The sequence below is a fragment of the Chionomys nivalis genome, chromosome 22 (assembly GCF_950005125.1).
Source record: "Chionomys nivalis chromosome 22, mChiNiv1.1, whole genome shotgun sequence".
NCBI lineage: Eukaryota > Metazoa > Chordata > Mammalia > Rodentia > Cricetidae > Chionomys > Chionomys nivalis.
In genome coordinates, this window is record NC_080107.1 from 7,215,256 (window position 1) to 7,227,502 (window position 12,247).

At 41.7% G+C, this 12,247-nt stretch overlaps 1 protein-coding gene across 12 annotated transcripts in view; it reads right to left on the reverse strand.

Annotated features, from left to right (window-relative positions):
* The window catches only part of Osbpl6 (oxysterol binding protein like 6), a 169,703-nt gene that overhangs the window by 26,984 nt on the left and 130,472 nt on the right, over nucleotides 1-12,247 (reverse strand). For 5 of the 12 annotated variants that reach the window (XM_057755243.1, XM_057755251.1, XM_057755247.1 and 2 more), the window contains 4 exons: nucleotides 11,657-11,822; nucleotides 10,084-10,217; nucleotides 9,279-9,302; nucleotides 40-147 (listed from right to left, as the gene is read on the reverse strand). In XM_057755243.1, the coding sequence (XP_057611226.1) occupies nucleotides 40-147; nucleotides 9,279-9,302; nucleotides 10,084-10,217; nucleotides 11,657-11,822 (432 nt within the window). Of the gene's footprint in view, nucleotides 1-39; nucleotides 148-9,278; nucleotides 9,303-10,083; nucleotides 10,218-11,656; nucleotides 11,823-12,247 lie in introns of those variants that run through there. The other 7 variants (XM_057755252.1, XM_057755249.1, XM_057755248.1 and 4 more) reach the window with 3 other exon arrangements.

Below are 12,247 nucleotides of genomic sequence, written 5' to 3' on the forward strand. Positions count from 1 at the left end.
AAAATAGATGTTCTCTAACTGTTCCCAAATGAGCCTTACCTCATCAGGGCTAGGGATAATATTTACACTGACAACCTGATCACAGATGATAGACTCTGAGTGTATTCTGTTCAGCCGACTCCTGAGCTCAGCATTCTGGTTGAGTGCCTTAAAGTAACAAAAACTGCAATTGTAACTGCAAATTAATAGGCAAGTGTTACAAGCAAATACAAGGGACCACTTGAGACAACAACATTGCAGAGGCCCTAGCTCACACTTTACCATGCGCTGGACCATATCAGTTAAGAAGGAAATAAATGGCTCTGAGTTATGACGGTAACTTTTTGTAGTATAAGAGCAGTACTTAAGTAGGTTAGGGAACTGAAATATTTAATGGGCTTTATAAAAATGATACATGGATTTTCTCCTCCATAGAGGCAGACTTATTACATCCAAAACCAGTCTACCACCACATATATATTACCCTGTGCAGTCTGGGATGAAAGTTATTGATTACTTCCTAGTTTTCTTTTGTTCTACTCTCTAAAGTTCAGGATTTGTTTCAAAGACGGGTCATCATCTCAAAAATACTTGGAATAATTAATGAGCTGCCTTTAGTGTACATCATTATCTTTCTGAATGATTGAAAGAAATGGAGGGCTTTTTTTTTTTTTCAGGCTCTCATAACTAACCCTCTTGGCAGAACAGTGGGACACACAGAGGTAACTTAGAAGGTGGTTTTGCTGAGTAGCCTGGACATGGACAATCATAATAAGAACATAAGGCCAACAGCAAACCAACTCCGATTTCCAGTACATCCCAGTGCTTTGAACAGACCAGGAATAAGCATCGGTGAGCACCATTTACACAGTCTAACACATGCAGCGAGTGTACCTAATACAAGAACAGAACAGCTTCACATAAGTGTGCCCCTTTACAGGAACCCGGGCACAAAGCATGGGGAGCCTTCCGTACTTCACACTGATGGGCGCGAATGCGATCATTTCTGTCACAGGATTCAGCTCACTGGAGTTTTTAGGTGTAATATGTATGTGATGACAAGGCCTGTGCAAAGATGGGCAATCCCTTCCTTCTTGTTAAAAACGGGAATTCTGAAACGGACACGGATGTTTTAGAGTAGACGATCTATGCCAGGGCTCACTAAAGGGCGTCTACCCTGGGGAATGTGCATTCTGCTTCATGTAGAGTATCAACAGATATGGAGACTCCTATCAATGGATATGGTACACCAATGTAAGCCCCAGTAGAATTCGATAATTGTAACTGAACCCATCCAAATGCTCTGTAAACATAAGGACCAAAACTTGGCACCCACGCTGGGCAAGGTGTACACCTTAATCACAGAGTAAAGGCTGCCTTGCCTTTCCTCTCCTTCCCCAAGTTTGGTTCCTACCTTAAACTCCAGTTTTGCATTTTGAGGGCAGAATTACTTAGAGCTTTTGTTTTAAAGCCTTTAGGACTATTGGCATGATATTAGCAACACATAGGATCTGGTGTGGCAAGTATCTGGTGATTGAAGGTGGATATTGATCCAACAGTACTCATGTGTGGAGAGGAGAAAATGCCCGGTTATCTAAGAAACCATGGACATACTAGGAAAAAGATGTGTGTAAGTTCATTCAGGTATCCCCTTTGCCCATAAGTATGCACAGTTATTGAAATAATCGGGCCAAACCTACCTAGCCGCACTTAGTAAGTGGGAGGGCTTTGACAAGGCATTTGATGAGCTGGTCAGAACCAGTCTTGACCCGAGGTTTTCACATAAATCTCAACCATCCATTCTTTTTCAAATGACCCCACCTTCTGCTGACACTGGCATCGTGTTCATGAATCAGCCCTCATGAAGCCACAAGGGTAAGCAAAGCTCTTGTTCAGGGAAGGAACGTTAAATTCTTTTCCCCATTTACAAGGAATATTGCAAACCACTTCCTCTGGGGATTTAAAAACATTAAGACCTCACTTAAACTCTCTTCTTGGCCAATTTGCATTAAATGTGATCCTGCCTACAGACACATGGAAGACACCCAGGGAAACCTGTAAGCATTAATATGGTAGAAAATGAGCTAAAAGAGTTCTTTTTTGTTTAAATGTGAAGACAACCTTTTCTTTTTCTGGAAATTACACAATGGGAAAAATTCTAGGAGTTACAAGATGAGGATTCCTGGACTTTCGAACTTAGTGTTTTGAATTCATAATATACTTCCGGACTGGGGACAGCAGTGTGTCATTCTTCCTAGCTTTTTTTTTATATTGTACTTTTTATATTGTTTCCCAGGTGAACAGCTTTCACTTCTTATCTGTACTTTATGCTTATAGTACACAGAAGCTGTTGGGAGTCTGCATTCCCTCCTTCCCCTTACTTTCTCTTTTGAGACATGGCCTCACTAAACAGCCTGCGCCAGCACTTGGAACTCTCCTGCCTCTGCCTCCTGAATACCTGGGATTACAGATGTGTGCTAACGTGTCGGAGCTAAGGGCTGTGCTTTCTTTAGTTACAAAGTCAGGCCGCTGTGACGGGTGACTTCCTAAGCCCCTTCCAGGTTTGACAAAATACCAAGTTGAAATCGTGCACAGAGCTTCTAGGGCACCATTCTGAAGAACAACAGCATAGCCGCAGGGGTGTAAGATAATTCTGGTCAGAGGGTTTTCTGGGATTTACATCAGGAGTACAGGAATGGGAGCTTCCTATACTTCTCAGGGCCGGCCCTGGGCAGGAAGAGCACTGGCTGCCTAACAGGAAAAGATCATGGCATTTTCCCAGTATGTGCTGTTTACTTTGAGATTTACCGGGATGGTCTGGAGACAGATGTTTTTAACCCACATCTTTAATTTTCTTAGTGTTAAAGCCCCATTTTCTCCTCAGTTGGGTGGCAAACAGGTATTATGGTCACCAAAGAGAAATCTTAAGTGTGCTCCTTACTGAGATGAAGAATAAATGGTCTTCATTTTGTTTTTTTACTTTTAAGTTTTTCAAACTTCAAAAGTTCTCTGAAATTATTGCTAATACTTAAGATCAAGGATATGTGCTATACATGGAAAATAATTATAATCTGCTGCCAATATGTTGACACTGTATGAAAGAAAAAAGCTTGGATTCTACTTTTATGGGCAGCGCAACATTTTACTAGTTCAAAATTTCAAGGTTGTAACAAACGTCCAAGACTAAATCCTACTTCTATTTCAAACAGACATCCATCCCCACCATGGAAGTCCGAGCAAATATGGGAAGGAAAGCACTTCCCTGATAATTATATATGCAGTGGTAGGTACAAGACTTGTTCTTTGACACAAAGGAAGCAGAACTAAGTCACTCCGACTCCGGCAAACTCAAGCTGGCCACCATGCATGCGTCAGCCCGTTTTAGCAATCTTACTCAGGCTGGGTCCTCCTTTTGCCTTGACCATCAGTCTGCTTGTGAGATTGGCTGCAGTCCAGAGCCTGAGCGCTGGGCATAGTGTCCCCAGCAAGGACCAGCACCACATTTTCTAACAGTATCATGGAAATTGAGAATACTGAAGAATCCAGGTATTGAAAGTGGAAACACTATTGGAGTGATAATAACATAAAAGACCATAGAAGATGATAAGAATAATTTGGGAATGTGTTCAAGGAGAGTAAACAGGGACAGAGCAAGGAAAAGGGAGGCAGATTCCAGCCACTGGTGCCAGCCGCCGAGCAAGAGAAACTATGGGGGCTTGCCTGAAAGAGTATCGATTTGCTTTGTACATAGGGACCAAAGCCAACAGGGGAAGCGCTGAGGAACCAGCACTGTGCAGTGCCTACTGTCTTCACTGAGCATACAGGGACCATCTGCACTCACTAGTGCCTCTAGACTGTGTGAAAGACCCCACAGAGCATGCCCAACCCTGCCTCCAGTCCTCAAACAATAACAATGTCTAACACCTAAAAAAAAAGCAGTACCATAATGAACCTTAAGTCCCAACTTCTTCAGACAACAGATGGGAATTTAACTTAGACTCAGGGAGACACTGGCAAGATCATTTGACTAAATGGAATTGTGGGTTCTGGGAAGGAAACAGCCTGAGCCGGAGGAGGATTAATAACACTCAGCAAAGGTTTTCACACAGTCAAACCCTTTGTTAAAAGTAAATCTGCTTCAAAAGAAGTGAGAGGATTAGTACAAAAAGTCAAAACCCAAATTCTGCACAAATAGCCTTGCTTTTTTCTCAATTAAAAATTACTGCTATATTTAGAAAATTAAAGCATCTAATATGTTTTGAATTCATAACATAATACCGGACTGGGGACACCAGTGTGTCATTCTTCCTAGCTTTTTGAAAATAATTGTTTCCCAGGTGAACAGCTTTCATTTCTTATCTGTACTTTATGCTCTGGTCATGAACACATGCTTGAAACTCTTTAGAAACATGATTTCGATAGCTGCACTGTAGGCAATGGTTTCCCATCGGACACGTAGGTAGTGACAAAGTTTTACTACAGCAAACACGTTGTGATATCAGCATGGACCCTCAGAGACAATGGGTTACCATGGAGACTTGATACGTAGCTAAAAAATTGTAAAGGATTCTACGAAAAAAAAAATCTTCATACCCTCAGATTTCCTGGGGTCCCAGAGAATTGCAGAATTCAGAAACAAATAAGTAGACATGGGATTTCTCTCCCATTACAGAGTACCTATCTGCGGTCTGTGTAATCTTGTGGACAGGGAGGGTGACAGATAGTAAGGCTGGGATGTTAAATTATGCCATTTGTGCCTCGAGCCGACCTTTTGTTTACAGTCTCGGTCTTAACATACTTCAATAATTCTAAGTGCGCATTCTCTCCGCACAGCCTTGAGCCTCGGAAGCGTACTCTGTCAGCTCAGTTGACAGCAACGCCTTTTTCCCTCTCTCTCAGCAATGCACAAAATAACGATGTCCTTAATGGCTGTGGCATGTTGATGACGTGACATAGCAATTCCAGCTGGAGTGGACGGGTTGGATGCTGTTGCTCACATTTGTACGGACTCACTTTACACTGTATTCAGTACAAGCTGTGTCCAAATTCTGGGGTGAGAAACCAAACCAGCAATGGTAACACAGCATACTACACTGTGGGAGAGACCCACACACACCCCAGCACGTTACTGCTTTGTTACTTGGGAGTGCCGAAGCTATCTTAGTTTTATACTACACAGTTTGATTCTAGTGTTCGTAAAATGAGGGCAGATATAGAATAAGGTCACCTAAAAGGGACAGAAGCCCAAAAAATTCCTATTCTACACATATATGTTCAACATCTCTGCTTGTAATGGGTGTGAAAGTTACGTTTCACGAAGGGTAAAATTAAACAATTATGTTGGGTTTGTGTCTGAAGAGGAATTTATTGGTCTCTCCAGCCTTGTGAGTTTCTACTTACTCAAGGCAGGTAACAATGTTTGCCAGATACAGAGTGAAGAATGCTAATCTCATCTACTTCATACGCTATGTGCCTGCTAAAAGGAAGATAGAAATTGTCAAGTTTATATGATATAAACTGAATAGCTTTCCCGAAAATGCACCATTTTAATCATCAGATATCTTGTCAAATAGGACTCATGTCAAATAAAATATGAACTTTAACAATGCCAGTCAATTTAAATGACTTCACTACAATTTTTCTCCTTCCTTCTCTTTAGGAGAGATCATGAGGAAGATGTCTGGGGGTCCAAATGCTCACAGTGTATAGGGACCAAAGGGGTCTTTGGACTACCTGAAAGCACACTCTAACATGAAGTTACGCTGATAGGAAAATATACATAGGGTGTGGAGACAAACCATCTCAAACTATTTGGTACTTTTACAGTCTTAAGTGCTCCAACTATTTGGTACTTTTACAGTCTTAAGTACTCAAACTATTTGATACTTTTACAGTCTTAAGTACTCCAACTATTTGACACTTTTACAGTCTTAAGTACTATATTCAAGGTGGGACAGTGCTAAAAGTGCTGGCCACGACGCCCCAGTTGTCTCCTACTTTCAGTATCTCATCCTCTTCTGGCTCCCCATATAACAAACACATGCTGATATGACTACCATAGACAAGAACGTTATTCAGTCCATATGCTATTTACTGATAAAGAGGATGTTTTAAAAGTTTTTCCCTTGTAAAGATTCTCAAAGCTCTACCATTGGTCTTCACTTGAGCTTAGTCAAAAGGGCCAGGAAATGATCTACCCTTGATCTTAGTGGCCATCACTTGAATTCCTCTGGCAGTTTGACCTGGATCTCCATCAAAGAATCTCTCTTAACCTGGTCCTGGTTAGTTTGATGTCAACTTGACACAAGATAAAGTCACCTGAGAGGAGGGCATATCAACTGAGAAGATACCTCCATAAGAGCGACTGTAGGCAAGGTTGTAGGGTGTTCTTTAGTGATGGATGGGTGACAACCCATCAATTGTGGGTAGGTATATCCCTGGACTCACACGCACACACACACACACACACACACGCACACACACACACACAATCTATGAGGCGTAAGCCAATAAGCAGAACACCTCCATGGCTTCTGCATCAGCTCGAGGTTCTTAGCCAGTTTGAGTTCCTGCCCTGGCATCCCTTGATGGGCAGTACAATTCAGATTATGCTTTTGGTCATGGTGTTTTACCACAACCATGGTAACCAGAACTAAGACATCCTGTCCTTAATACTGATGTTCTCTGCTGCAGCACCAGCTCCACTGGTCCTCTTCTGCTCTGCCTGAAAATACCATCTGTCAGTATCTTCAATCCCTGAGATGCTGATTTCCATCTCTTTCTGCCCCTCAAGATAGAAATATATATATCTCCACTTGTCTGTTAGACGACCTATAGACATTTAAACTCCTCTACAGAATCATTTATCATAAGCCTCTGGTAAATATGTCCTTTCTGTTTTCCCTCTTTTGGGGAGAAAGAACTCACATGCCATGTTATCAAACCAGGCTGGAGTCTGCTTCCTAGTCCCCTTCTAATGTTCAGCTCATCATCAGACCATTTTGATCCCATATTGTGTCTCAATGTACTTAAGTCCTTGCTTTACCAATCATTAAAGATCTTTGCTTTGGGAATATTAACACACATATCATCAGACAGTCAGAAATTATCTCAGATAATGACTCTGACCAGTTGGTAGTGCCTCTGTCTCATCCATTATCCATACTATGATACCTGACTAATCTTTCTAATACATATAGAATACCACATATTTCCAATTTCTGGTAGTTAAACTTCTTTAAGCCTCTTTATCATTGATAGCATAAATTTAATCCCTCGTGTCTCAATGGGATGGTTACCATCTCATGACTACCCATGGAATAACTTCCCCATTCACTAAATTCTCTAGACTCATATTAATTGTTCAAAATATCAGGATCAATTCACTACAGAAGAGTAACTGTCAGTAAACTGAATGGCTAACACAGAAGTCACCACACAGTGGTGAGGGCAGAAGTGGCCTGTGTGTGCTTCACTGGCTCAGCTGAACTGTATAGATGGGCACAATAATGTCACCATAGACCAAAGCTATGTGATGGAGGAGTTAATTTCATTGGTTAAATAAAGAAACTGCCTTAGCCCTTTAATAGGACAGAAAATTAGGTAGGCAGAGTAGACAGAACAGGATGCTGGGAGAAAGAAGCCGAGTCAGTGAGTCGCCATGATTCTCCCACTCCAGACAGACGCAGGTTAAGATCTTTCCTGGTAAGCCAGCTCGTGGTGCTACACAGAATATTAGAAATGGGTTAGATCAATATGTAAGAGCTAGCCAATAAGAGGCTGGAACTAATGGGCCAGGCAGTGATTAAAAGAATACAGTTTCTGTGTAATTATTTTGGGGCATAAGCTAGCCATGTGGGCGGCCGGGTGCCGGGGACGCAGCCCCGCCACTTCATAATTCAACAGCTGTGACACACAAAGGTAAGCATCACATTTTCCAGGGGCTAATGTGCAACAGTCTTGATAGTCCCAAACTATTTTCATATCTTTTTGAGCCTTTTGGTTAGGAGGAAAATCGACATTTAACAACCCTAAACCAAACAACCCAAGAAAAATCTACTGAGGCCCTGATTCACGATGCAAGTAAGTATCTCTTAAGAGCAGGAACTATTTGAACTCAAAGTGCGTATGGTTGGTTTCACCGCTATCACTTTAGGGTGGGGTCCTTCTTCATCCCCTCTGACCTAAGGAAGTCAGATCCCTGCCTGTGCTTTCTGCTCAGTGATCGACCCTGGAAATCTACCTCACCATGTCCTGCTGTGAATGGCATAGTGTGGTCCCTTTAACTCTTTCCTGGGTGGACAGTGTTCACTTACCAACAAGATCATGAACTTCCTGGAAACCAGGTCTGTGAGATCCCATATCTTGCATAATATCTAGTCAGTTAAATGTATACATGAATGAACGAATCATTTTCTACCACTCCAATCTCTCTTCCTAGTCATTTCTAGATTCTTACAAAGCCAATCCTTAGATTTCTATCCATTTTTGAGACAGGGTTTCATGAATCTCAGATTGACCTCAAAATCTTTATGTAACCAAAGACCTTCAGCATCTGATCTCCTTGCTTTCACATCCTGAGTGACATATAAAGCATATGCCACTTTGCCCAATTCTATGTGGGGCTGGGGGTTGAACCTGGGCTATTTATGCATGCGAGGCAAACATTTGATCAACCTCCTCCTATCCCCAGACCTCAAGCCAATTCTTTCTCTTAACGAGAGAGAAACAAAAGCAAGCAAGCAGCAAGCAAGAAACAAATTTTCTTATTTTTCTTAGTATATGTTCAATACGTTTATGTCAGTAAGCTAACATCATAAAACATACCAGAGAAAAAATACAACACTTTGGGGTTCAGGGTGTATTTTATGTGTCTTCAAGATGACATCTACATGTTCGTTTGACTGCTATTTTGACCTTTCTGCTTCATGGTCCATTCATAATAATTATTTGGAAGATCAATTAATATTAATGGAACACTGAGAGCATTCATTGATGTGAGCAGATGACATAACCTTTGCCAGTTATGAGTGAAGTCCTCTGCAGGCTGCCAGACAGGCGCTATGGTGACGCACATATTCCCAAGGCCCTGGATTGTTCTGGAAGCCTCATATGTCCCTCAGCGTTTGTGGTTGTGGGGAACGTGTAGCCTAGATATTGGCATGCCATTACAGGAGACCAAATACCGAAAACACGGACAGGTCGGGTATGCAAACCACAGTGAGGAGAGTTCCCATTTCACTTCTCGGGACTACGGAAAATATTCAAGCAGGGTCGGATCCACACGGAGAACCACTTACCCACGACTTGCTGGCTCCTTCACTCTGATCCAAGGCGCCAGGAAGTGAACAATATTTTATATAAACACTGAGTTGTCACAAAACAATCACATAACAGCATCACATGCTCAAAGGATTCAAACTGGGTGTAGTTTAGGACTGTCTGAAGAAAATGTTTATTACAGAAATGTGTAGCTTTTAAGAATTTGTAATCGAAACCTCAACTCTGAGGTATACAGGGGCGTGGTTACTATTAGTAAAATAAAATATGAGATATGCTAAAATATGGCATATTTGTGTTTGGGAGCACAACAGACTGAAGAAAATCCCAAAAGTGCAAATTAGAAAAGAAATAGGAAATTAGTAATTACCCATTTACCTATTAATTACCTATTCAAAATCATTAGTAACGTTCAAGAGATTAAAATCTAAGTGGAAAAATATAAAGTGTGGAAGCCCTAGTAGATTTTGTTCTATTTATCATTGAACTGAATATATTCTGGAATATTCCTTAAACATGCAAATCATGTATAAATGCCTGTTTTATTTTGTTTTTTAAAAATCAGGAGCTATCTGACAAACGACCCTAGACATTAACTCAAGCAGTCAAAAATACCAATTTATATGTACTCAGCAATTATTGCTCATTTTCACTCTTACCTTGACCTTTCTAGGAAAAAAAAAACCACTACAATTCAATGCTGACTCTGTAATGTCTTGGGAGAATGTCAGAGGGACATGCCATCCCCAGTGCTGCTGGCCTCCTCCCTCCTCCTTCGCCTAGCATCTTTTGCTGGTCCATGCACAAGAAAACACTTGGGCTTACCTGTGATAGTGACTGCCGGAGCCTGGCCATCTGTGTGCTATGGCCTTTGTTGTGGTCTTGCTCGGAAACCATCTGCTTCAGCTTCTCTTTCTCTATAGCGATGCTATTAAATGCAGACTTCAAAAGAGAATGCACTGAGCAGGGAGAAAAGTGAGGAACAAGCAGTAACTGTAGCAGAACGAACACACAGGCTGTCAACTTCTGGACACTAGCTGGTAGATGTTGAGACATTTTTCAGAAAGACTAGGTTATAGTCTGACTTAAAAAAAAATCAACCCTTAGGAAAAAATAAAAACTAGCTTTAAATAGAATCATCTGAGTATCCATACTCAGAACAAATATGCAACTGTAATTAATTAAAATGGAAATTTTTATATTTCATGCCAGATGAGCCAACACAGATTTGGAAGCAACATACAAAATATCAACATCAATTCTCAACATCAATACTTAGAAATTAGCTTACATCTCAAGAAGGAAATGAAAGCATGTTTGTTTGCCATGTTTGATGGTAATATTTAGAGCCATTCTGTTAAAGTGTCACGCAACTCAAGAGTTATTACAGAGTTATTTCCACAGTGCACCCCCCCCCCAAAAAAGAGCATTTTGTGAATCCTGTCAGCATAAATTGGACAGTGGACCCAGAAGTCCTGACTGGCTTCTTTGGCATGGGAAATGATTTGGATTAAAAAGCAACCCTGGCATTGCTTTGTCAGCAGTGAGTGTCTCGGTGCCAAAGGTGCTTTGATTTAAAAGCAACAGCAGGAACAACGCTTCTCTCCATTGCCGACATATCTGACAAGTTACGTTGGTAAAATCTGAGGCAGTCTTGTGATTTGAACCACAAAAGGTTGAGCTTAGAATTCCTATTTTTATATTAACAGTGTTTCAAAAGTGTGTGAAGTCTTCCAAAATAGACTTCCTTTTTTGAAAAAAACAGCTACACCCCTGTCTCACAGTCTCTTAATTCATGTGTAATAATGCACCATCAACGGAAAGGAATTCCATCAACAGCTGAAATTAATCCCACTGTTGACTTTCAAAGCTCCTCACAGCGCCCTTCCAGAGGCCAGTGAGGCACGGAGCTGCCGTTTTTGTCTGTATGTCTGCCGAGAAAACAGAGGCTTTCAAAGTCTGGAAACTTGAGTTTCTTGGAAGCTTCAAGACTAACAACAAAGCTCTCTTGGGGGTGCCATCGAGTTGACCCTCCCCCTGGGCTCACCTACATGCTCGTTCTCCAACTGCCGCCACCCCAGCCCAGAAGCAAAGGCACTGGCTCTGATCCCGAGCTGCACGGAATACCACTGACTCTGATCAGGATATTAGCATCCAGTTTAACAAGGCAATTAAAAATGCATTTGTGAGGAGTTAGGGGACGGTATTAATTGACACATTCAGAGAGAAAAGTAATAAAACGATTGTTTTAAGATTATGAAATGGAGTGGCATCTGGTTGTGCTGTAAATATCGGACACAGGAAACTTAAAGAGCAGCATGGTGACCCGGGAGTCAACCATAAAACAACGACCTTCCATCCAATTCGCCACGGCCCAAGAAAACACCTGCTCTGTTACCTTTCTGTGCGATCAGACAAAATTCTTCTTGTAACTTTGTATAATCCGTGGAACTTTCCAGAGGGTCAGTGAGGTGGCTAGGAGGGGTCTGGAACTCGGTATCTGCACAGAGGTTGGGATTGGAGGAATGCAGACGCACTGGGGACATGGTGGCACTGAAGGGAACCTGGAAGGGAAGGTGTAAGTTATTCACGTGTCCCCATGTCCTGTTCTACCATCCGCTACACAGACAAGTCCTTCCTCCCCTTTACAGCAATACACTGCTTTCTGACGGCATGCTTGGAGACCCTCACTCCTCATTTATTTTGCAAGCAGTGTAGGTTGGGGAGAAGGGGTCTTGTTTCTGATAGTTCAAGAATGCCCAAAACTCTCTGAGCTTTCATTCTTACAAAGAATAATAACTACGGAATGAAAAAGCAGACCTCTGAACCTTCACTCATCCTGAAAAATAAGTGGCAGGGAAAAGAAGCCTGAACCTTGATGCGTGGACCTGTTCTCATACTGAGGGCAATTTATGTTCACTTGTCTTTGAACCTAGGCAGAATCCTGATAAATATGTAAAAACACACTTGAAGACTCACTTGGTCTACA